General features: G+C 44.6%; 3 protein-coding genes across 5 annotated transcripts in view; 2 read left to right on the top strand and 1 right to left on the bottom strand.

The window, feature by feature from the left end:
* PRKDC (protein kinase, DNA-activated, catalytic subunit) overlaps positions 1-5,737 on the top strand; it is an 83,939-nt gene extending 78,202 nt beyond the window's left edge. The window contains exons 82-86 of the mRNA XM_033155173.1: positions 360-431; positions 790-991; positions 2,627-2,815; positions 3,845-3,984; positions 5,215-5,737. Coding sequence (XP_033011064.1) covers positions 360-431; positions 790-991; positions 2,627-2,815; positions 3,845-3,984; positions 5,215-5,419 — 808 coding nt within the window. The 3' untranslated portion in view covers positions 5,420-5,737. The remainder of the gene's footprint in view (positions 1-359; positions 432-789; positions 992-2,626; positions 2,816-3,844; positions 3,985-5,214) is intronic.
* A 12,637-nt stretch (positions 5,738-18,374) lies between these two features.
* On the top strand, positions 18,375-20,198 carry CEBPD (CCAAT enhancer binding protein delta). The gene has a single exon (XM_033155172.1). The coding sequence runs from the start codon at positions 18,748-18,750 to the stop codon at positions 19,723-19,725; it is 978 nt and encodes a 325-aa protein (XP_033011063.1). The 5' UTR covers positions 18,375-18,747; the 3' UTR covers positions 19,726-20,198.
* Positions 20,199-22,353: 2,155 nt separating this feature from the next.
* Positions 22,354-23,726, bottom strand: part of SPIDR (scaffold protein involved in DNA repair) — a 159,896-nt gene continuing 158,523 nt past the window's right edge. For all 3 annotated transcript variants that reach the window (XM_033155171.1, XM_033155170.1, XM_033155169.1), the window contains one exon: positions 22,354-23,134. In XM_033155171.1, coding sequence (XP_033011062.1) covers positions 23,003-23,134 — 132 coding nt within the window. In that variant the 3' untranslated portion in view covers positions 22,354-23,002. The remainder of the gene's footprint in view (positions 23,135-23,726) is intronic.

Below are 23,726 nucleotides of genomic sequence, written 5' to 3'. Positions count from 1 at the left end.
TTCCTGCATTGGCTTGAAGAAGATGATTCTTACAGAAAACATTTCTCAGGGCACCACTGATAAAGCGCAATATCAAATGGTGCTGTCCTGCTTGGACAAACAGGAAATTCCTTTCTGCAGTCTCCCTCTGCCCAACCTACTCTAGAGGTTGTGGAACCCACCAAAGCAGGTGGACAAGGAGCTCTGCCAGGTCTGCTGCTACCATGCCTTGCCCACCATCTCTGCTTGGGAATATAAGAGAGCATATTGCCAGTCCAAAATGTTCAATTCAACCGGGGGACGGGGGACGGACAGTTGTCTGCTTGATTCCCATTTTTTAATTAGGTGGTTATAATTGTCATTGTTTTGCTCACTTCTAGGAGAGCTGATCGTAAAGAAACAGTGATGTCTTTCCATCGCCGAGAGAACCGTGTTCCTGAAGACCTGTTAAGGTGTGTTCTTGTGTAATATGGGTTTCAAAATAGTACTGAGGATTAATGTTGCTGAATGAAGGGTTGCTTCCAATAATCCTCATATGGCCAAGGGCTTCCTCATTTTTCCACATGCAGGCTGCTGGCCCTCAATTCCTATTAAAACAAACAAACACACAGCCCTCCCTTTGGGCCCTTCAAACTTCAGCCTGTGCCACAGCGATAATCTTCTAGCCCCTTCTCCAGTTACCGATTATTAGCATGTGGGTGCAAAGTTGAGGAAAATGGGCACCTCTTTGTTCTGAATTCCTCATGTTTCCACTTCTTAGAAACAGCTGAAGCCAATCTTAATATGTATAAATATATTGCTTTTCTTAAGGAGGGCCTTTGTTAAGATGAGTACAACACCAGAGGCCTTGCTATCTCTTCGAACCCATTTTGCCAGCTCCCATGCGTTGATGTGCATCAGCCACTGGATTCTTGGTATTGGAGACAGACACTTATCCAACTTCATGATCAGCATGGAGACAGGTGGCATGGTGGGAATAGACTTTGGACATGCGTTTGGTTCAGCCACACAGGTATTCTCCTTTTCAAACTGCTTTTTTTTGGAATATTAAACTGAATGGAATGCAAAGATTCAAAATCACTCTTGCTTCCTCTTTGGGATATTTATGTATTTTTGCTTGTTAGTCAGGTGGAGCTGGATCTTGCATGATACTGCCTGTCCCTCCCCCCCCGCCCCACTTTTTGAACCTTCCACACTACTTAATGACACTTTCTGGTTTTCTTCAAAGTCTTTATTTATTAGGCGTTACAGATATAGACCATCTTAAAACATCCCTATACCATTTTATTTTAAAAAATATATATACAAAGAAGCAGCCATAGAAGATACATAGTCACAGAACTTTTCGATTTGAGTGCCTTCCTGTTAAATCATGCCATTCACCACTGTAAGAGATACTATTGACAGAAACTCAACCACCCCTGCAGTTACCTCCGGGTTAATATCAGACAGGTAGAATCTGATATTTTCATTGTGCCATAATGTTAAACTATCAAAAAAGAGGAATAACACACATTTATCTAGCTGGTGGTACAGTGGACAGTAGAAAAAGAGTATGTTCTACAGTGTCTGGCACATTCAAATAACATCCGCAATGTCTATCATTTCTAGGAATGTTTAAATATCTGCCCTTAACAAATGCACTGCGTTGGGCTGGAATTACTAACTTTGAGATATAAGTGATCCTGTTATCGGTTGTATTTAACCCATAGAACTTGGGGGAGCAGATTTTATTTACAGCTGACTCAATGTTTTGTTTTTCAATATCCCTTAATCTAATTTAGGTATTATAAATATATTGTTCACTAGAATTATACAATAATTTCAAGTTTGTTGATCGTAATACATAATTTATATTCTTTTAACACCTGCCAAATAAAACTCAATACCAAAGGTCAGATATCCCTAACACGAAAGGTGTAAAACAAGGTTGTGTTCTTGCCCCTTTCCTCTTTAATTTATTTTTATCAGATCTTCCAGAGCACATCCAAAAAACAATCACATGCCTCCCAAATTAACCAAAACCCAGTCCCATTTTTACTGTATGCGGATGATGTGACCTTATTATCACTGATGAGGATAGGTTTGAATTGTCTTTTTCCTCAATATAATATTTTAAAAGTATGCATACTCATCTGGAACATTCAGGGAATAGTCCAGCCATTTTTAAGCAGGAGCTTGTTGGCATAGCAAAAGACTGGAAAAATCAAAACATGGTATTCAACGAAGACCGACTGAAGAAGTTAATAGCCTTAACTCCCCTCCCCCCCCCATGTTGAAGCATGATAACAGTATTAGTAAAACCAAGATGGTGAAAATCTGGGTCTCCAATTCATGGTGGCTACAGAATGGATCACCATTAATTGTTGAGTAAAAAGGCAGAAGGGAGAGAAAGATTTACATGGGCCAAAAACAGAGATGGCAAGCTGAAAGCTGCTGTAAGCTCCCTGAAGAAAAGGCAAGATAAAAACATATTCTGGTTTCATTAAAAGCAATTTCCATTAAATATTATACTGAATTCTGCTTCTCTATAAATGATCTGTATGAAAAAAATTATAAATCGTGGTGTATGAAGGAAAAAGAGCAATTGTTATTTTATGTGTTATTTATGAATTTTTCAACCACTTTTATTTTTTCTTGTGTGCAGTTTCTGCCAGTGCCAGAGTTGATGCCTTTCCGTTTGACTCGCCAGTTCATTAATTTGATGTTGCCCATGAAGGAATCGGGTCTTCTTTACAGTGTGATGGTGCATTCCTTAAGAGCCTACCGTGCAGATCAAGATTTTCTCATTAATACTATGGATGTGTTTGTGAAGGAGCCTTCCTTAGATTGGAAAGTAGGTTCTCTTGTTCATCCCGGTTTGTCTAAACAAAGTGAAGAGGAATGGTTATGTGAATCCTGTTAAGGTAGAGGGTAGCCATTGTGGTGACCACCAGACATTGTTGGACTACAACTCCCATCATTCTTGGCTACGGGCCATGCTAGCTTGGGCTGATGGTAACTAGAGTCCAGCAACATCTGTAGGACACCACATTGGCTACCTGTGCTGTAAGGAAAAGAGTGACTTGTAAAACTTACTATTTGGTACACAGTGATATAGTTGCACTTTTCCAATGTTAGGTTGCATTATTGTGTTTGTGGCAGGGAAGGCTTGCCACAAACAGTGCATATGCCAGGAGGATTGAGATGGGAAAGAGAGCAGAGAAATTATGGGTGGGAATACCATTCATGAGAGCAGGGATTTAGAGAGGGAGGAAAGTGGGGTTAGAAGTCGGATAATGGAGGGAGGAAGAAAGATCTGGCTTAGAAGGGGTAGGGATAGTTTGAGAAGTGAGTTGTTGATCAATAGAGACAGAATGTAAGGAAAAGGGGACAATTACATGCTTAAGTATTGGCCAAAATGTTGGGTGAAAACTTATGTTTTTAAAGGATTCATTACACAAAGTAGTTCGTAGCACATTAGTCATTTTTAGAGAACAATTCATTCAAGAGTGTGCAGCCTTTCAATGCCACCTTAGCACTGCCGGAACTCATGAAGTATGTGCTCATTCCATGCCAGCCTGATAAGAAATCCAGGCACTCACCCACAGTTCCTTTTGACAACAGCATCACCTTTACCAAAATCTGGAACAAAGCTAGCATGGGAAGGAGCCACCCCATAAAGACTGCTCCCATACAGCATGGCAAGAGCACATACTGCAGGGTTGCCACTGTGAACAATCAGAAGGGAGGAATTGCCTGACAGTCCTTTGAAGGAGCTTCAAACAAAATTTTAAAATAAGATCGACTACGATAGGCTGTGATGTATACTGTGAAGACTGCAGTGTTGTTTTTCATGTGTGGATATGTGCCATTTTCTTTCCAGAATTTTGAATTGAAACAGTTGAAAAAAGGAGGCACATGGACTAAGGAAATAAACACAAAGGAGATTAATTGGTACCCCATTCAAAAAGTAAATTTTGCAAGAAGAAAATTAGCAGGTGCTAATCCAGCAGTGATTACCAGGTATATGTTTCTCTCAAGCGCTTTGAAATGTGTGCAAGTGCAGAACTCACAAAGTGTGTGATTAAATTGAATCAAAAATGAATAATTACTGGGGACCTGCATTAATTATCTAGGTAAAAATTGGAAGTTGAGCACCTTGGTGCATTTGCAGAAAGGAAGCTCACATTTTAAAAAAATAAAGCATACTTAGCATCAGGGCCGTCTTAGAGGGATCGGCCGCCGTGGCGTGGCGATCCCTCGGTGCCCCCGGCCTGCCGCCTCTCCGCCCGCCTCCCTCCCGCACTGGCCGCCCCTCGGGGGATGAGAGGCGCGACGGAGCGGGCGCTTGCACGCCGGTGGGCGGAGGATGAGGGGTGGGCGGGCTGCAAGCCGGCCACCCTCGCCTCCCGGAGCCCCAGCTGGAGTGCTGGAAGGGCGCGCAAAGCCCCACGCCGCTCCAGCTGGGGCTCCGGGAGGCGAGGGCGGCCGGTTTGCAGCCCGCCCGTGGGGGCGGGTTGGGGAGGGGGAGCCTGGCATGTCGGCGGGGGCACCCGGCGCCCTGGTGCGCCGCGCCACCAGCCCCTATGGATGAGACGGCCCTGCTTAGCAAGTTGGTCAATTATCTGACGGCAGGGCTGCCAGAAGCCAGGCTTTTAAAAACAACAACAACAGATAAACCAAAAGTTGAACAGAAAATACTGAGTAGGGGAAAAGCTGACCTGTGCATACAGCTCTTGAGCTAAAGAGAGAAAAATACTGTATTGGCCCGAATATCAGCCACACCTTTAAAATTCAAGGGGGGGAAAGACAATACCCGAATACAGTGGTACCTCTGGTTACGAACTTAATTTGTTCCAGAGGTCCGTTCTTAACCTGAAACAGTTCTTAACCTGTGGTACCACTTTAGCTAATGGGGCCTCCTGCTGATGCCGCGTGATTTCTGTTCTAATCTTGGGGCAAAGTTCTAAACCCGAGGTACTACTTCCGGGTTAGTGGAGTCTGTAACCTAAGGTACCACTGTAAAAGCCGCTCCCTTAAAATTCCGCAAGCACTTATGTCTGTTTCAGCAGCGATATCGTAAAAGCCAATTTTTGTTAAGGTCACAAATTTAAGCCACACTAACTTTTCGCGGTCGGAATTTGGGGGGAAAGTGAGGCTTATATTCAGGCCAATACGGTATTGCGTCTGAATAAGGAAACTTGGGTACGCTGCTTGATTTTAATACCAGTGATTTAATATCATTTTTTAAAGTGATGAATTACGGCTGGGCCATGAGAAATCAGCTGCCTACAGGGACTATGTTTCTGTGGCACAAGGAAGTGAAGAATATAACATACGAGCCAGAGAACCAGAGGATGGACTTTCAGAAGAAACACAGGTGAAGTGCCTTATAGACCAAGCCAGAGATCCAAATGTCCTTGGCAGAGTTTGGGAAGGATGGGAGCCTTGGATGTGAAAAAACTGAATCCTCATCAGTGCCTGTCTGCTCAGAGTACAAGAATATTTCAGTTTATCTTGGAAGTGAAGACTGATCAAACTGTGTACTATTAACAAAAAAGATGGTATTTAATGTACATGAGTCAAAGTCGTGATGTAGCAGAAGAATTTCAATGATATATGCTGACAATTTGTTGATGTCATATTGTTTGAGGTATTACGTTAGGGAAGCTTGAATCATGATGTTTACAGCTCAGTAATTACACATTTAATTGCTGTTGCTAATGAAGGAAAATAAAAAACAAATGCTGCTTCCCCAAAACTTAGGAAAAGCCAATAAATAAATAAATTTGAAAGTTGTGACTTTGCTATAGACAGAAGAGGAATCACAATCTTACTTTCTAGTGATTTGCTATTGATGTAAGTAGGTCACTTGCACAATTATTTGTGTTAATTAGTGCAACTTTGTCTGCACCAGATGTGTAGTTCTGTAACAGCTAACCTTAAGCTGACATTTGAATATGTGATACCCCAAATAAGCAGCAGTAGTCATGCCAGTAGTCCTTAGGCAATAAAGAACTATCAACAAATTTGATATCTCATGAAGATGTTTTCTTTCTGTTGCCAACTTGGCTGTAATTCTAATAATGAAACAGGCATGCTGAAAGGAGAAAATGACAAAATAGTACTACTGCTATTCAAGGTATTTTGGACTTGTAACTTCTATTGCTCCCAAACTTGGAGAGGGGCAAACTCTGCTTTTAGAAGACCAGGGAATATTTGATACTTGAGGCATGTCTAAACTTATTTTAGAATAAGTCTTCTCTTTACTCTCTCATGACTTCGGTACATTGTGAAGCACAGCAAAAAAACATTTCTCTCTTAAAATAGATTTACTTGGTTTTGCACTGAGGTTTTCTTCAGTAGTTTATTAGCAAAGAAAAAGCAGCGTGAAAACCTTGAAACAAACATTATGTGATTAGTGCAATATTTTGAATGAATGGGCATTATTTGACAAACCTATTTAAATTACCTTCATTTCAACAAATGTTACATTGCAGCTGTAGCTTCCTTTTGTATTTTAAAAACATAAGTATGTAAAAACAGTTTAGAGTACATTAATTAGATATGTCCTAAAACCACTTAAAAAAAGTCTTTCCACTTACAGAGAAATCTCCACAATAATAGAACTGTTCACCTTTTATATATTTGTATTAATAAAAGTGTCATGATTGTAGAGTGATGTGAAAGTGTTTTCAATATATGACGTCAAACAGGTGTGCATGCATGTCTGTCTCATTATGTACATTTCAGAGTCTGAGCAAGACACCTTTTTGCACAGGCCTTTTGGAGTAGAAGATGGGATCAGCACATCTGTCTGATTTAAATTTTGTTTTATTGTACTATATCAGGGGCATTCAACTCCCAAGAGACTGCGATCTACTCGCAGAATAAAAAACTGGCAGTGATCTACCCCTTTTGTGGGGGGGGGGGGTTTCAGGTCAAAAGTTGTTGAGTTTTTTTCCAGGGAGGAAAGTCCCGTTTTGGGGCAGTACAGATCAAAGTTGTTGAGCTTTTTTTTTTTAGGGACCAGAATGACCTGTTGGACAACCCTGTGCTATATGATTCACTTAGGGTGGACTAAAAATTCTTATAATTTGGTAACACACAGGTATGTGGTACCACTCACAAATCAGATATCCTTTTGTTCATTCCCTCATCTTGCAGAGCACTTTACCCTCCAAGCTTACAGGTCAAAGTTCCAAGTTTATAATTTAACCAAGTCCTTAATTGATTGCCTTATTGAAAACGCTGCTATGCATACATGACAGTCTGGTGGAAATGACATAGCCAGCAATAATTACTTTAAGATCTCAAAGGTAGAAGATCTGGTTGTCAAAAGGTTTAAATGTCCAAGGCTACAGTTTACTCCCCCCCCCCCTTTGCCTCCCCTGCTCAGTATTGTTAGGTTGCTCCCAGTTCCAGCGCCCGCCCCCCACTGCCTATCATGCTATATACAAATTTCAAACTCATTCTCTTGAGTGCTAGTGGTTATGCAGCCAAAACAGCACCATCCACACACAAGGGCCAAATCTGCAAGGTTAGAGAAAATCTAGCAGGTTGCGAGTCAAGGCCTTGCCTCTGCTTTATGGTAAAATAAGACACATGGACACAAGTATTTTAGGTTAATGGGCTAAAAAAAGGGAGGGAGATACACGTGTGCAGGATCCAAAGAGGTGGAGCTCGGGCCCCGCGGAAGCTTTAAATGCGGCAAAACCATGTCCCCCAGCCAGATGGATTGGCCAGCTGAGGGGATGATGCGGGCCCAGGACTCCCTGTGACACAGAGCCCCCGACCACGCCCCCCCCTGCGAAGCGAGTCCCGCTCGCAACCCCTCCCCTCACGGAAGGGGAGAGGCTTTCCCACGTCACCAGTCATAAATCACTCAATTTTCAGGGACTGTGAGGATCCTCGTCTCATCACAAGTCATGTGCTGCAGGCCAAAGAACTCAAGGCCAAGTTTCCACTGCAATGCTAGTCACTAGGACCATGGCTCAGGCTACCTTAATGGGGCCTTTCTGTCAATGTTGCTGTCTCCACGGCTAAGCAATGGTTCTGACTATTTGCAAACTCTCCTCAAAAAGGGAACAGTGGAAGTATGTCCACACAAGGCAGCATATTTCACAGTGATGTTCTGGACCATAAAAGACCCACTTGCAAACTGGCAGTTTATTTTGTTCGAATTTAATCCATTTTAATTATCATTGTCTTGCATTGTTAGTTCATACGGTTGGTCATTTCTTTGAAGACAGCAAAAAACAACATTTGCTGCATGTCAAGTCAGTATTAATCACACTCCTTTCTAACAGGACAATGCATTTTCCAGGCAGAGCAAATGATTAAAGTTTAACTACCTACCTAGCTAAACATTCTCTGCTACTAACATACACTCCACTATTTCATCTATACTGCTATGTAAAGTGACAAAACTTTGGGGGCCTTCCAGTGAGGATACTGGCTCTTTAGTGCTCGCAAAGACAGTCAGACCAAAGCTTTGGTGTTAAGTGGCTGCAACAACATTAGCAGAAACGCATGAAGTTCCAATAACAACCAAAATGAAACTAATACTTATAATGAGATAGTAGATGGGTGGGGTGGGGGAACATTTTCATGACCAGCAATGCATATGTTACTCTTACATATTGATTAATTGGCCCCCCACAATCCTGAGCCAGTGAGCCATGAGAGTTGTACCAAGCTGATGATCAGTTTGATGTTTCCAAACACAGCCCTACCCTGTCTTTCCTCTGCACTCCCCCCAAAACTGTGGCTATGGAAGCTACTGTAGCACTTGTGGATTTCTGAGCTGGCGAGGGAATTTTCAACTACACAAGCATCCCCCACCCCCAACATCAAGGGAGTAGAAATAAAAGGCAAAACCTATAAACCAGGGCTCTTCGCAGACAGCCTAATGGTCGCAACACCAGGCCCTATAAACAGCCATCGTAACCAAAGAACTCAACACATTCGCAATGGTGTCGGGCCTACAGGTGAACTTTACAAAATCTGATGCCATGTGTTTCTACACCATGACCCCTCATGTCCAAAAAGAACTCACTGAAAACACAAAAAACACACAACCTTGCTGCACCAAATTCAGATACTTAGTTAAGGTTCTTGGTTATTTGTACCCCTAACTGTACCTCCACAACTACAACCCCATATGGGGGGAAATTAACAAAGACTTGAAGAAATGGAATAAAGCCAACTTCACCCTCTCAGAATACCCATGATCAAATTTTGCAACACAACCAAAAGTAACCTACATATTCCAAACCCTCCCAATGTGAATTTCCCCAACCCAACTCCATAAATGGCAGAAAAAAGCTACATTCATTGATCTCACACAACAAGCCATGAATAATACCCAAATACCTGCATCTCCTCTCCTCAGGAGGAGGATGAATTCACAACATAGAACGGTATTACATTGCCAACCAAGTGTGCCACACAATCCCCTACCTCCTAGTAGATGAAACAAAACAATAGGTGCATATGGAGATGGGTACAATTAGAAACACCCCACAGTGTATCCATTCCTCCCACAAATTAACAAAAATCCCCACAACACTAAACAGGTTCACACAGGAAAGAAAAGTAGGAAAACTACTCCAACCCCATCCCCATGAACCCCCCTGGCTCACCACCCAATATTCTACCACGCAGCCCAAAGCTTCCAAATAAAAACATGGCACACCAAAGGCCTACAGTGCATAATAAGACATCTACAAAAATGACAAACCAACACAGGAAATACAAAACAAACTAGGAGACCATCGTAGTCTCGTGCTGAGCAACAATGAGCAGAGCCAACCAGAAGAGTGTCTGAGGTGTACTTGCCTGGAGGCAGAGTCGGTAGCCAAAGTCAGGTCCAGTCCCAGGGGCAGGCAAACAGCAATCCATGCGGTCAGGAGGTCCAGGGGCTTAGGGAATCCGATGGTCAAAGGTCAAGACAAGCTGGAAGCAACAAGGTAGGGCCAGAAACTACAAGCATTGTTAGCAGCATCTGACTGCTGCTGAAAGCTCTGCTTAAGAAGGCTGGAGCCAGCTGGTTCTCATCAGCACCTTCTCCCCTGAGTCCTTGATGGCTGATCAGCTGCAGGTGGAGTCACTCCCCCTTCAGACTGCTGTTCAGCAGGCAAAGCTGACTCCTGGCCCATGACAGAGACACCCAAATACCCTGGCTGACTCACTACCAACTACATACCTTCTTAAATAATCCAGCAATAAAAGCAGCAGCCACTAGGCCTGACTGCCTTTGAAAAACTCCTCCTAACAACTGAGGGACACGGGGTGGGGTATTCACAATATACAAAATACTAGTCCAAGACCCCTCACAATAAAGACCAATGGGAGCATGAGATAGGATATGAAATAAACCCTACCCTATGGTCTAAACCAGTGGTTTTCAACCAGTGTGTCATGGCACCCTCGGGTGCCTTGAATGATGGTCAGGGTGCCTCAGGCCTCTTAGAAAAGCTAACCAACAAATTGAAATTAACACTGGGACAAACAAAAGGGGATGCCTTCACCCTGGTGTGGCTTCCCTTCAAGACAACAACCTAAACTCCCCAACAGCAAACAAACTGATATGGCTAACCTGACCCAACGATCCCCCTGTTATGAAAACTTCCCGCGGGGGCAGGTTGAGAGACTGACCCCCAAGGCGGACGAAGCTTCCGTGCCCTCTGGCTTCTGGAGTCCAGGGGCACAATTGTAATATGCGGTTGTTCCCAGCTTGAAAACAACACACACAAGCCATTTGGCTAAGATCTACTTTATTGTAGAATTAGAGCAGAATATATATATCTGCGTAGCAGCTCATAATTCAGAGCTGTCTGTTAATGCGACCTACATCTCCGATGCAAAAACAGAAAGTAAGGAAGTACAATAGTAAAATACAATGACATCACATGTGTGGGAGCTGGTATGCCCAGTGTAATTCCCACAGAGAGGAAACATGACTCTTGAGTCTTGTGACCTTGCTGCAGCGTTCGCAGCTCGTCATGTCATAATATCACAACATCCTCCCCCAATATTAGACAATGTAAGAGCGGCGAAAGTTAAGGCATTATTAACAGAAGTAAACAAACAGTTATCATATACACAGTATGAATCTGATGTCTTTGTTCCATCCTTGGAACTCTCTGAGACTGGTTCTACCAGTTTGAGCCTTTGATAACCAACTCTCCAGGGGACCAGAGCACTTGCTCTGTGTGTGTTGGCAAAAACAGTGTTGAACTTTGCAACCTGTTGATGTGGCCTTTTCACATCTGTGAAATGAGCCTGAGTGTCTCTGTCTTGAGTGCAAACTACAGCTACATTTGCAACAGCTGAGATTGCAAACTCTTTGGAGTAACGTTTGGGCGCCTGACCCTTTGTTACTCTCTCAGATCTACGCATAAGATGTAGATCCTCTTTGCTGAGTTTCTCCTGAACAGGACTTTTTGGAGAAACTTTACCAATTGTAAACAGTGGCTCTAAAGATCCTAGCACATCATCTTCATCTGATGGCCTGGAACTAGCATGTGTTCTCTCAATGACAGTGTCACCTGTGTCGGAACTAGCCGTGGTTGAGCTTGCACTGCTACTGCTGGTGTCAGTGTCCTCATATGTATTGACATCAATGGGAAAGCTTTGGAGAATCTGTGTCTCCGGCTTTACAGTAGGTTCTACCTCCTGGGTAAGAATTACTGTGTTTGAGGAAGGCAATAGAATTCTGTATTGACCTTTCTCATAGCCCATAAAAATGCCTTGGATGGTTGCACCTTCAAGTGATTCCACCCACATCTGAGAACCAAAAACCTTGAGATGCTTAACAGAAGGCTTTCTGTTAAACAGTATCTCATAAGGTGAGCATTCCATTCCTTTTGGAATACTCCTGACCCATGCATATGTGAAGGCAGATAGGCTTTCAGCCCAATTCTGTTCAGACAGCTTTGCACTTAGCAATTGCGCCTGCATACCCTCACGTAGTATTGTGTTAACTTTAACACACAAATCTTTGTTCCATGATGATTGGCTGACGGCAACTTTGTGCCGAATGCAATGTTGACTTAGGAACTCTTGGAACTCCTGTGAATCAAACACTGGTAATTGATTAGTATACAAACATTCAATTTTGCCATCATGCATGAAATCTATCTTAGCACAAAATTCAGTGAACTTGGCCAAGACTTGCTGCGGACTTTTCATTGTGTAAATCCAAGAAAATTTAGAGAAATGATCAGACAGCAATAAATAACAGGTAGCTCCGCCTCTAGATTGTGGCAAAAGTCCTATTACATCAGCAGAAACCTGCTGGAAACATTTTGTGACCTTTTCTCTGCGTGGCTGTTTGGTAGTCTCCTTGGACTTAGCAGCACCTGCAAAATAAGAGTCAACAACATCATAACAACAGTCAGTAGAATCAAAAGACAGCAAAAACAGTCCATCTTTGTTCTTCTGAGCTGTAAGGATCACCTGTCCATCTTTATTCTTAAAAAATTGTGCAAAGTCCTTTGCGCAGCCTGAGCTCGCAGTCCTTCTCGGTAAGCTGCGATGCACTTAGCAGATTGTAGGCAATTTCTGGGACATATAGCACGTTGCTGATAGACAGCTGGAGACTCTGAAGATAAACAGTTCCAACTCCAGTCGATTTCAGGTGTGTTCCACTCACCTGCGACACGGTGGATTCCAGCTTCTTAAAAGTCTTAAACAAACGCTTGTTTGCTGTCATGTGGTGCGAACAAGCTGAGTCCACAACCCACGCTAAGTCAATGTCAATGTCATCCTGCTCCTGCACGCCATGTGTAAGCAATGCAAATGTGCGCCCTTTGGAGACTTTGGCTTGCGCCTTGCCTGTAGATCCACTGGCTTGTTGAGTAGATCCTTTCTTGGGCTTTCTGCAGGTCTGGAAACTGTGTCCTCTCATTCCACAGTTTGTGCAGCGTATGACTTTAAGAGCTTGCACATGCTCAGTTGGACCACTAGGTGGGGTTGAGGACACTTCACTCCCCCTTCCATTAGCCTCATTTTGAGCAGCACAACGATCTTGCTCATTTAGTAAAGTTGAGAATACTCTGGCAACGGTTAAGTTTTGAGCATCCAGGGCACCTAGCTGTGATGCAATAGCACTATAACCGGCATGGAGGCTATTCAAAACCATGACTGGTAATTTTCATCAGTAAGCAGTGGACAAAGGGAGCTGCTGCTCTGCTTGCTATTCTTTGCCATAGTGGCGAAAAAGCAGGCTTTTTTACTCTCTGTCTTCAGAAAGCAAATTTAGCAAACAAACCTAGCCTTCTGAGGTTTATTGCGTCGTAAATCAGTCCTGGTTACTCACAGTCCAAAGATAACGCGTCTTCTTCACACAGCGGGAAACGGCTCTCTTAAGCACTCCCCCGGAATGAAGAACGTTGTAGAAGGCTGCTTTCTTCGCCGGAGAATAAACATCAGGCAGAAGACTTCAGAGGTCCGATGTTCGGAAACCATCCTCTGCTACCAATGTTATGAAAACTTCCCGCGGGGGCAGGTTGAGAGACTGACCCCCAAGGCGGACGAAGCTTCCGTGCCCTCTGGCTTCTGGAGTCCAGGGGCACAATTGTAATATGCGGTTGTTCCCAGCTTGAAAACAACACACACAAGCCATTTGGCTAAGATCTACTTTATTGTAGAATTAGAGCAGAATATATATATCTGCGTAGCAGCTCATAATTCAGAGCTGTCTGTTAATGCGACCTACATCTCCGATGCAAAAACAGAAAGTAAGGAAGTACAATAGTAAAATACAATGACATCACATGTGTGGGAGCTGGTATGCCCAGTGTAATTCCCACAGAGAGGAAACATGACTCTTGAGTCTTGTGACCTTGCTGCAGCGTTCGCAGCTCGTCATGTCATAATATCACAACACCCCCGCCCCAATGCCCACAACCAAAACTCGCAACAATCAACCGAATGCAACCAAACAGGCCCTGGGATCTCCTTTCTCTCACACCAACAAAAACAAACAAATGAATAAACTAACGAACCACATGGCACTGACACAAATCTCCACACATAAACCATCATTACCCCACTTCTTTCTCTCACGTCTCCCTCCCATTCAACCCCCCCCCTGCACTTCACAATGATAGCTGTCGGTAGATTTTTGTCATTGTCTTGTTGGGCTGTGTATGTGATGAAGGGGAACCATACCGGGGTGAAGGTGTCTTCTTCAGTTTGTCCCCGTGTCAGTTTCAGTTTACTGGTTAGTTTTTCTAGGAGGGCTGTTTCCCATACTGCTTGGTACCATTGGTCCATTTTTACTCCTGACAGGTCTTTCCAGTGTCTGGTTATGATGTTTCTGGATGCTGAGAGTAGATGGATTATGAGTTCTTTGTGTTGTAAGTGGGCATTATTGTCTTGGAAGATGTTTAGTAAGATCAATTCTGGGGTGATTTCTAACACTTGCTTGGTTATTTTACATATTTCTCGTGTGGTTTGTTGTCCAGAATGTTTGGATTTTGGGGCACTCCCACCACATGTGGAAGTATGTGCCTGTGGAGGTGCACCCTCTCCAGCATTTTGGTGAGGCTCCTGGGCATATTAGCGCTAATTTTCTAGGCGTTAGATACCATCTGTAGGTTAGTTTTAGGGTGAGTTCTCTTCTTTTTGTTGATATGGATTTAAAGGGGGGTTTAGACCACATTCTGGTCCATTGGGTGGGGTTGATTTCATATCCTATGTCATCCTCCCATTGTTTTTTGATTGTGTCTAGGGAGTTCGTGGAATTTTGGAGTAGTATTTTATAAATTGCTGATACCAGCCCTCTATCGCTTCCCTTTGTCATTAGTCTGTACTTGGCAGGTGTGCTTGTGTAGTTTTTTTTTTTTTTTAAAAAAAACTTTTTTAATCACGATGTTAAAAAAAAGTTTTTTTTAAAAAAAAACCTACACAAGCACACCTGCTAAGTACAGAGGATTAACCTTACAGCAGCCTTCTGCACATGTGGCGGAAAGCACTCACATCCAGAAACCTATTTCTTATACATAGTTCGGCCTCTGCTGGATAAGGGCCAATTAATTTTGTTTTTTTCTCTGTGGATTTCACTGATTGTGCTGCCCTTGTCCCGTTATTATTAGTATGTAATAAATTTTTAATTATTTTATTAAAAAAAACAGAAAAAAGAAATAAATGCAGTTTTACAATGTAACTGAAAGCCTAGGAGGAACATGGAAAGCTGCCTTATACCAAGTCAGACTGTTCATCCATGGTGCCCATTATGGGCTAGACAGTACTGCCTAGCAGTGGCTCACCAGGTTTCAGGCAGAAGCCATTCCCAGGCCAGACTGGAGATTCCAGGGATTAAATCTATGACCTTTTGAATGCAAAGCATGTACTCTTACCTGCAACCCTTCGCTGACCCAGTGAATAGTCTGAGAACCTATCTACATTTTAAACTTACATTTCATGAATGGCATTGACATGGTATTAAGAAAACTGGGACTTGTACTGTACCTTGGTGAGGGTGCTGAGACGCATCTGCCGGAGAGTCCTAACCTGTCTCATAAAGCTGCAATTCTCAGTACTCCTGGAGGAGAGGGAATAACTGATTAGACAGATTTCAGCAAAATGCCAAGCACCTTCTATGTCACACTGGCAGTTGAATGCACATCTCTCATGAATGCCACCAAATTATTTCCCTATGGATCATACCCTTAAGCAGAAGGAGAAGTGGAGAACCTGTGAGGTTTTTCTAGGAGCTAAACAGGAGGCTGAGCTCTGTGGATGCCCAAGTGCAAGATGGCAAACCAAGGATTTTAGTAATCAATGATTACCTGCTAGGTAGGTGCCTGGATTTTTTTAAATCCTTGCCCTTAACTGAGACATTTTACCAGTTGCCACTAGGCTCATTTTTGTTGTTCTACCCATATTCATAATTATATTGAGCAACTTTGGCATTTAATTTTTAAACTCTCCCCAAAGTAAATAAATTGATAGTTGCGCTGTTAGTATACTAGGTTGTCATTCAGTGCCCCAAAGCAAGCTGTGAAGACTTGCAGTGCAACTTTAGAGTTTTGTTGCTGAACATTTTCATTTGTTTGCAATAACTGTCAAGTTGCTCTAAAAAAAACATATGAGACAAAAAGTGCTGTGAAGCTTATCAGCTTGCATTTTTAATAAACCAACTGTGGGTAGCTCAATATGCTTTGTTCTTGTGATTCCCTAAATTATTTGTGGTACTTTACCTGAAAAAAAGGGGTGCGGGTGGCGCTGTGGGTTAAATCACACAGACTAGGGCTTGCCGATCAGAAGGTCGGCGGTTCGAATCCCTGCAACGGAGTGAGCTCCCGTTGCTCAGTCCCAGCTCCTGCCCACCTAGCAGTTTGAAAGCACGTCAAAAGTGCAAGTAGATAAATAGGTACTGCTCTGGAGGGAAGGTAAATGGTGTTTCCGTGCGCTGCTCTGGTTTGCCAGAAGTGGGTTAGTCATGCTGCCCACATGACCCGGAAGCTGTACGCCGGCTCCCTCGGCCAGTAACGTGAGATGAGCGCCGCAACCCCAGTCGGACATGACTGGACCTAATGGTCAGGGGTCCGTTTACCTTTACCTTTACCTGAATAATAAAAAGGTAAAGGGACCCCTGACCATTAGGTCCAGTTGTGAATGACTCTGGGGTTGCGGCGCTTATCTAGCTGGCGTTTGTCTGCAGACAGCTTCCGGGTCATGTGGCCAACATGACTAAGCCGCTTCTGGAGAACCAGAGCAGCACACGGAAACACTGTACTGAAAAATACTTCCTACTTAAACTTCAGTCTGTGCTATTTCTGGCCTTAAATGTTTCCTCCTTGGAGGAATAATTGTGGGAAATGATACTAAATGATTTTTTAAAGATACTCTCCCCTTTCTGGTGTTAATTTTCAGCATGAAATTTATGATTTCTTGGTTCTCTACTTCATGCATGCCTATTTTTAATGGTCATATGGAAACAGAATAACCTGTTGTTACTCTGCATTTTGCATGTACTGTACTTTTATAATCCAGAATATTACTACAGTATTATTGCGATATTCAGCCACAAGGGGGCAATGCTTCGACGGTTATACTGAGGAGATAAATCAGCAGATATTTTCTGTGGCAAGTAAACATAAAAAGCAGCTACAGAGGGGGAAATTGGCATGGAAAAGCAAAAGAGAAAGATTACTTTATGTCCAATTATTTTGTGTTTTTAAAAGATGGACCAGTTTTACGTCAAGGGCTGACAAGGAGGCCACTGTATTTTCGTCTTTTTTCTTGCAATGAAATGGGCGCAAAATGTCACTCAGTCCAGAGCAAGGGAAGTTAACTTACAAAAAATTCCGATGGACTCAGACATCGAGCTTTAAGGGCAACGTTGGTAAACGCAAGATAAGCTGACTTTCGGGATGTTTTCAAGGCACGTCCTGCTACTCAAATCAGCGTACGCCGACCGTTCTGACGTTACGGTAAATGTGCCTCTGAGTCTAGCTTGCCTTGCTAAACTAACATCCAAAGTAACAACAAATGTCACTAGGATTCGGCTAGCCTTCAGCGAGTCGCAACGATCTACAACGATTCCAGGAACGGAGGCAAAGTCAGGCGAAGTCCCCAACAGGAATAGCTGCAGCCACACGTGGGCGTGGCTGCCAGAAGCAAAACCCCCCGAGCTCCCCTTCTCTCAAACGCTGTCGTCGGTTCTCTTGACGTCTCACTGACATCAGTAGCTGCGCTGCCTAACCCAACAGCCAAGGGGGGAGGCGAGTGGTTGTTCGGAACAGATCCATTCCTACAAATCCGGACGCAAGCACAGAAAATAAAGGGGGGAGGGCACCCCAGGAAATAAGCTAGGAAGGCTCCTGCACCATCCCAATGCCCCCCTGCACATTATTGGAAATCCCACCACGGCTCCCAGCGGAATGTGCTGCCCCGTGCAGCTGGGGGGGGGGGTAAGCTTCGTGCGCCCCAGTTGTCCCTGCTCCAACTGCCCTAGCTACACCTGGCAGGACGGCGTGTCGCCCCACTTCTTCCTGCGCGGAGGGCCTGAGGAATTTGACCTGGGGAATCCGCTTCAAAGCCCCTGGGCCGGAGAGACGAGGGCCGCGCGCCCCACTCCCGCTGCTCGCGGCTCCCCCGACGCGGCAAGACACCACCCCGGGTGGGTTTGGGCTTTTCCTCCCTCCAGGGGGCGCCCTCGATGTACGGCAGTTGGGGGGGGGGAAGAGTGGGCGGGAGGAGGAAACGGCAGTCCCCGGTCGCTGCCCTCCGGATCAAAGGTGGCAAGGCGGGGGGGGGGGATGGAGAGCGCGGTGGGGGGGGGGTAAAGCACATCCCGCCCAGACCAATCCCTGACGGCTGCTGCTGCTGCCGCTCCCGCCGCCCCCTTGGCAGCGAGGCCAGAGAGCGCGCAGGGCTCTCCCCGCCCTCCCTTCCCGCCCCGCGGGGCTTCTCCAGCAACACCCTCCCGCAGTCACAAGGGCCAGGAGGTGGGGCCCGAGGTTCCTCTATAAAGGGCCGAGGCGGCACCTCGCTGCCAGGTTTACCCTGCCCCACGCACACGTGCAGCTCCGGACAGGAGGCGAAGTCCGGCGTGAAGCAGCGCCCCAAAGAGGAGGGAAAGAGGAGCCGACGGGCGGGGGGAAGCCGAAAGCAAGGTTCCTGACGCCTGACTCTGAGGCAAAGTCCACACCCGGCCAGGTGCGCCGCTCACACACGCGCGCGCCGCCTCCACCTGCGAGCGGAGAGAAAAAGGGCTCGAACTCGGCTCTCCGGCCGCTGCTCACTCACCTCGCGGCCCCCGGACCCTCCATGAGCGCCGCCACCCTGGACTGCCTGGACTCGCTGTCGTGCTACAGGAGCTGGTCCTCCCTGGAGCCCGCCAATTTCTACGACGCCAAGGCGGGCGGCGGCGGCGGCGGCGGCGCGCTGAGCCCTTCGTGCAAGGCGGGCGGCATGAGCGCCAGCGCCGAGGAGGTCTCGCCAGCAGCGCCCGGCGGCGGAGGAGGCAGCCGAGACCTGGCCGAGCTGAGCGCCGCCGCGCCGGCCATGTACGAGGACGAGAGCGCCATCGACTTTAGCTCCTACATTGACTCCATGGCGGCCGTGCCCAACCTGGAGCTGTGCAACGACGAGCTGTTCGCCGACCTCTTCAACAGCAACCACAAGGGCAGCGAGCGCGGAGGAAGCAACAGCAGCGGCGGCGGCGCCTACGGGGACTACCTGCCACCTCCTCCTCCGGCTCAGCACGCGCCCGCGGGCGGCGCCTTGGCCAGCCTACTGCACGCCAGCGTCCCGCCGGGCCCGCTGCGCGGCGCCGTCAAGCAGGAGCCCGACTGGGGCGACGAGGCGTCGGGCTCGGGCTCGCTGCTGCCCTCTCAGATCGCCACCTGCGCCCAGACCATCGTCAACCTGAGCGGGCAGCCCACGCCGCCCACTTCTCCGGAGCCTCCGGGCAGCGCCTCGCCGTCCAGCTACAGCAGCCGCTCGTCCGGGTCCTCGTCGTCGGGCGGCAAAGACCGCGCCGCCAAGAAGTGCGTGGACAGGTTCAGCCCGGAGTACCGGCAGCGGCGGGAGCGCAACAACATCGCCGTGCGCAAGAGCCGCGACAAAGCCAAGCGCCGCAACCAGGAGATGCAGCAGAAGGTGGTGGAGCTGTCGGCCGAGAACGAGCGGCTGCACAAGAAGTGCGAGCAGCTCACCAGGGACCTCACCAGCCTCAGGCACTTCTTCAAGCAGCTGCCCGGCAACCCTTTCCTGCAGGCGGCCGCGGCCACGGACTGCCGGTAACCGGCTGCAGAGGGAGCCGCCTCCCGGGTTGGCTCTGTCACAGACTTTGAACTTCTTCCAGAATACCTCAGAGCGAGCCGCACAGGACTGCAGCGGGGGCTGCGCGGGAGGGAGGGGGCGGGGGGCTGCGGGGAGGAGAGGCCTGCGGCGCCCCGGACTGGGCCAAAGGGCGCCTTTCCCCTCTCCGGACTTCTTCCCTGCTGAAGCTACAAGGCCGGAAAGAAACGCCTCGTGAAAATGTGTTGCCTTTCACGTTTCTTTCTTCGAATATGGGCTAAGCTTGGGTCTTTTAACCACAAAACTTGCCAAAAAAAAGGGTGAAAGAAAAAGCTAAATGTCTCCTTTTATCTTCCTAAATTATTTTTGTAATGATAGTTTTCGTTTTTCTACATCTTACTTATACGGATGCAGCTACGGTACTTTGTAAGAAGCACATGATTTGCAAACACTTTTTATTGTAAACAGCAAGAGGGGGGAAATAGACTGAGCATGCTCAAAACTTTTATATAAATTTTTACAGCATTTCTAAAAATAAAATAAAAACTTTTGAATTTTACTTTTGACTTTGTATTTATTATGCTGGGGGTGGCTGCTGAGGGGATGCAGCAGGAAATAGTGCCCCATGCAAGAGTTGAGCATGCGGTTTCTTGACTTTAAACATGTAAAAAGGCACCATGATTAATGCTGTGTTAAATGACATTTAAATGCCGGTTTTATGGTGGAAAGATGCTAATAAAACGGGAATTAAAGGGAAGGTATCCATATTGTAGCTGTACTCTTAATTGCAAAAACACTGGCTGCAGATTTCTGCAGTCTGAGGGTGGGAGGTTAACCCTCCATAAGAACCAACTGTATGATCCTAACACAGGGTTTCCAAAACTTGGGTCTCCAGCTGTTTTTGGATGACAGTTCCCATCATCCCTGACCATTGACTCTGCTAGCTAGGGATGATGGGAGTTGTAGTCCAAAAACAGCTGGAGACCCAAGTTTGGGAAATCCTGCCCTAACCTCCAACAGAGAAGCTGAACTTTAAGCACACACTCAGTGCAACTGTACACACATATATATATTGGGGGGAATACATAAAGGGTTGTAGGCAATTAAGTTTTACTCAGATTAGACCTCTTTAAATTAATGCACGTAAATTGTTTCTGTTCATTAATTTCAGTTTGGTCTACCATGAGCAGGACTAGCATTGGATCCAACCCAAGGTTTACAGAACTAGATAGTTGTCTACAAATATAAATGTGTTTGTATATTTAACATGTCAGTTTTCAAACAGATACATGTACACCATGTTTCCTGAAAACTGCCATCTTTACATCAGAGGGCAGCATTGCAAAGTGGCAAAATCTCAGTGCAAACAGAAGCAGGTTTGGTTATGAAATTGACTAGCTAGCAGAAGTAATTTGAAGCAAGTGATTGTAATGATGCTTGTGAAGGCAAATGAAGCCACAGAAAGATTGAACCTGTAAACAAGAACACAAATATGAGTAGTGTTAGTAGGACTTTTGCAGCTCTAAACATAACCTTGGCTTGTTTTCAAAATCTTGAACTTTAATTACCTCTTTACACAAAATGTTTGGGGGAGGGGAGGAAAGGGGGGGTTGGCCTTACTGTTGTTGCTACAGGGCCATGCTACTGGGTTACTTAAAACGTTGACAGCATTCCGGCACAGAAAGCACTTTTAGGAACTGCTGTGCAATCTGCATCCAAATAGTCACACACAATGACCACACACATGTATTTTGTTCCGTGTGTGTGTGTGTGTGTGTTGGGAAGTCATACGGTGATGGCTTCCAAGTGCACAGCAATGTGCATAGCTGTAGCTTCATCACAAGAGGGTAGCATTTAAAACATTTACATCCAACCTTTCTGTCCATCAAGGAAACCCCCCTTTCCACTGCTAAAAAAACGTGAGCCACTTTCTTTTTGTTGCCCACAGAAAATATGCACGACCTAGATTTCATACTGCTTCTTGGCTAAAAGCCACAAGTAAGGCAGAACTATTACTCATTTTAGAATTACAAATAGGTAGGCACAAACTTGAAGACTCTAGGCACTGTTCTGAAAGTTTTGGAATTTGATAATTAAAAAACAAACAAACCTGAAATATGCATGCTTAGGATTCAAGATCCCAATATATTATCTCTACCTCCAATACAGAAATTCAGCACCTGAGTATGCGAATGTATGCAGGGAGTTCCCTGTTCTCTGCAAAAGGCAGTTCATACACATACAGGACTGTTCCCAGGATGTCACCTAACATTTGTAGGATTGTGTTATTATTAACATATATTATCACCAGCACCTGCCCTTTACCCAGGTTGGGTTAAAACATTTCAAGTCCAATTAAAAGCAGTTTAAAGCAAACTTTTATTTTGTTTGGTGCAAAAAATTATTATGATTCCTTAGAGAAATATGTGTGTAGATAAAATGACAATATGTTTAAAATCAAAATATATCTGGTATGGTTAGAAACTATTCTGAAGCCACTGTTCTTTAGTTTTTATGAACTATATAGCCCATTTATGTGAATTTGTTTTAAAGATACAACAGTTCAGTATTTAATGATGGTTAATGCTGTACACATGCCCCCGAAACCCCTCATCACTTCAGCAGAAAAAAGACTTATTTAACTCTTTGTAATGTTTAATCAATTTTTGTAACAAATAGAGATCAGCATTACTCCATGTAATATTAGACACACTGTTTCAATGCATACCATTCAGGAAAGCTTCATTAGAACATATGTTACTGGAGTAATAGCCACAGTTTATGTTAAAACGTATAGATAAGAAATTATTTTAAAATACCTCTTCAAACATGCATAATTGATTTTTACATCTATTGGGGGAGGTGGGGAGGATAGCTTGTGAAATCCATTATAAAAAATACCTTACAAATCAAGACAATTGTTAGAAAAATGCATTTCACTTCAGTGCTCCAAAAATTACTTATGGATTACCAGAAAAACATACACAGTAGAAAAAGTTCCATCACAATTAAGCATTTGCAAGTTTCACTGGTTTCAATGGCAGATGTAAAAGCACATCCATTTACCTTCTCTCATGGAAATCAATGGGAAGATGAACATGCTTAATATTGCCTGGCACATGCCCAATGTCCACGTTCAAAAAATTAGCAGTTTATTTTCAGAGTAACCTCTTTTAAAAATGCAGTATTTATCATGTCTGCAGTACACATTATATACAAGAATAGTCCATAAATAACTATATTACAAAGTTCATAGACAGAGTAGCAGACGGTATTTCCTTTAGTTTCTTCCTGCATCTGGGAGAACAATTTCTTCCAATCCAACATAGCTAGTTGGGTGGCTGGTTACAGACTGAACATAACAATATAAAAACCCCACCTCTTTTCCCAGCACACTCTTCATTTCATAACTCTGCAATGATAAAGCACATTCATTAAAACAAACAATCTTGTACATTTTGTCCCAGTCACCAAACAGCTGAAATATACCCAGTGCAAGGTGATACCCAAAGTAAAATTTCTTGTTTTTTCTTGCTCAAAAAGAAAAGTAGAATGCACACACCTCATTTCTGCAACTGCAAGTAGTTTTCAACTGCTTTTAAGATCATGTTTTAATTGTTGCAACTAGCCTTGGTCAAGTGTGAAGGGGAGGTGGATGTTATTGTTATTGTCATTATTATTACATCCTAATGGGTTTGAAAAACAATCACTTTGATAAAAAAAAATGTGACTTAAAATGTGATAAATACAGTATCACAAAAAATTGCTTAATCAGTCTAGCTAATCATATATATACTTCCCTGGGAGTAAGTCCCACTGAATGCAATGGGACTTAATTCTGAGTAGACATGTACAAAATTGTTCTGTCTGTGTTCAATTTAAGTGAAAACCAAACTGCCTCTAGGGAACATTCCAAGCATGCAATAGAATGGATCTTTAGACCAAAAGGTGAATCAATTAATATTTGTGTTTTCTACAGAAACAGTTGTTTTTATTGATGCTTC

This window comes from Lacerta agilis, chromosome 7 (assembly GCF_009819535.1).
Source record: "Lacerta agilis isolate rLacAgi1 chromosome 7, rLacAgi1.pri, whole genome shotgun sequence".
NCBI lineage: Eukaryota > Metazoa > Chordata > Lepidosauria > Squamata > Lacertidae > Lacerta > Lacerta agilis.
Note: the sequence above shows the minus strand (reverse complement) of the source record. Positions and strands in the feature narration are given on the sequence as shown.

Bases quoted from the DNA above. Each gene is read 5' to 3' on its own strand.
- CEBPD (XM_033155172.1), top strand. From the start codon at position 18,748: ATGAGCGCCGCCACCCTGGACTGCCTGGACTCGCTGTCGTGCTACAGG.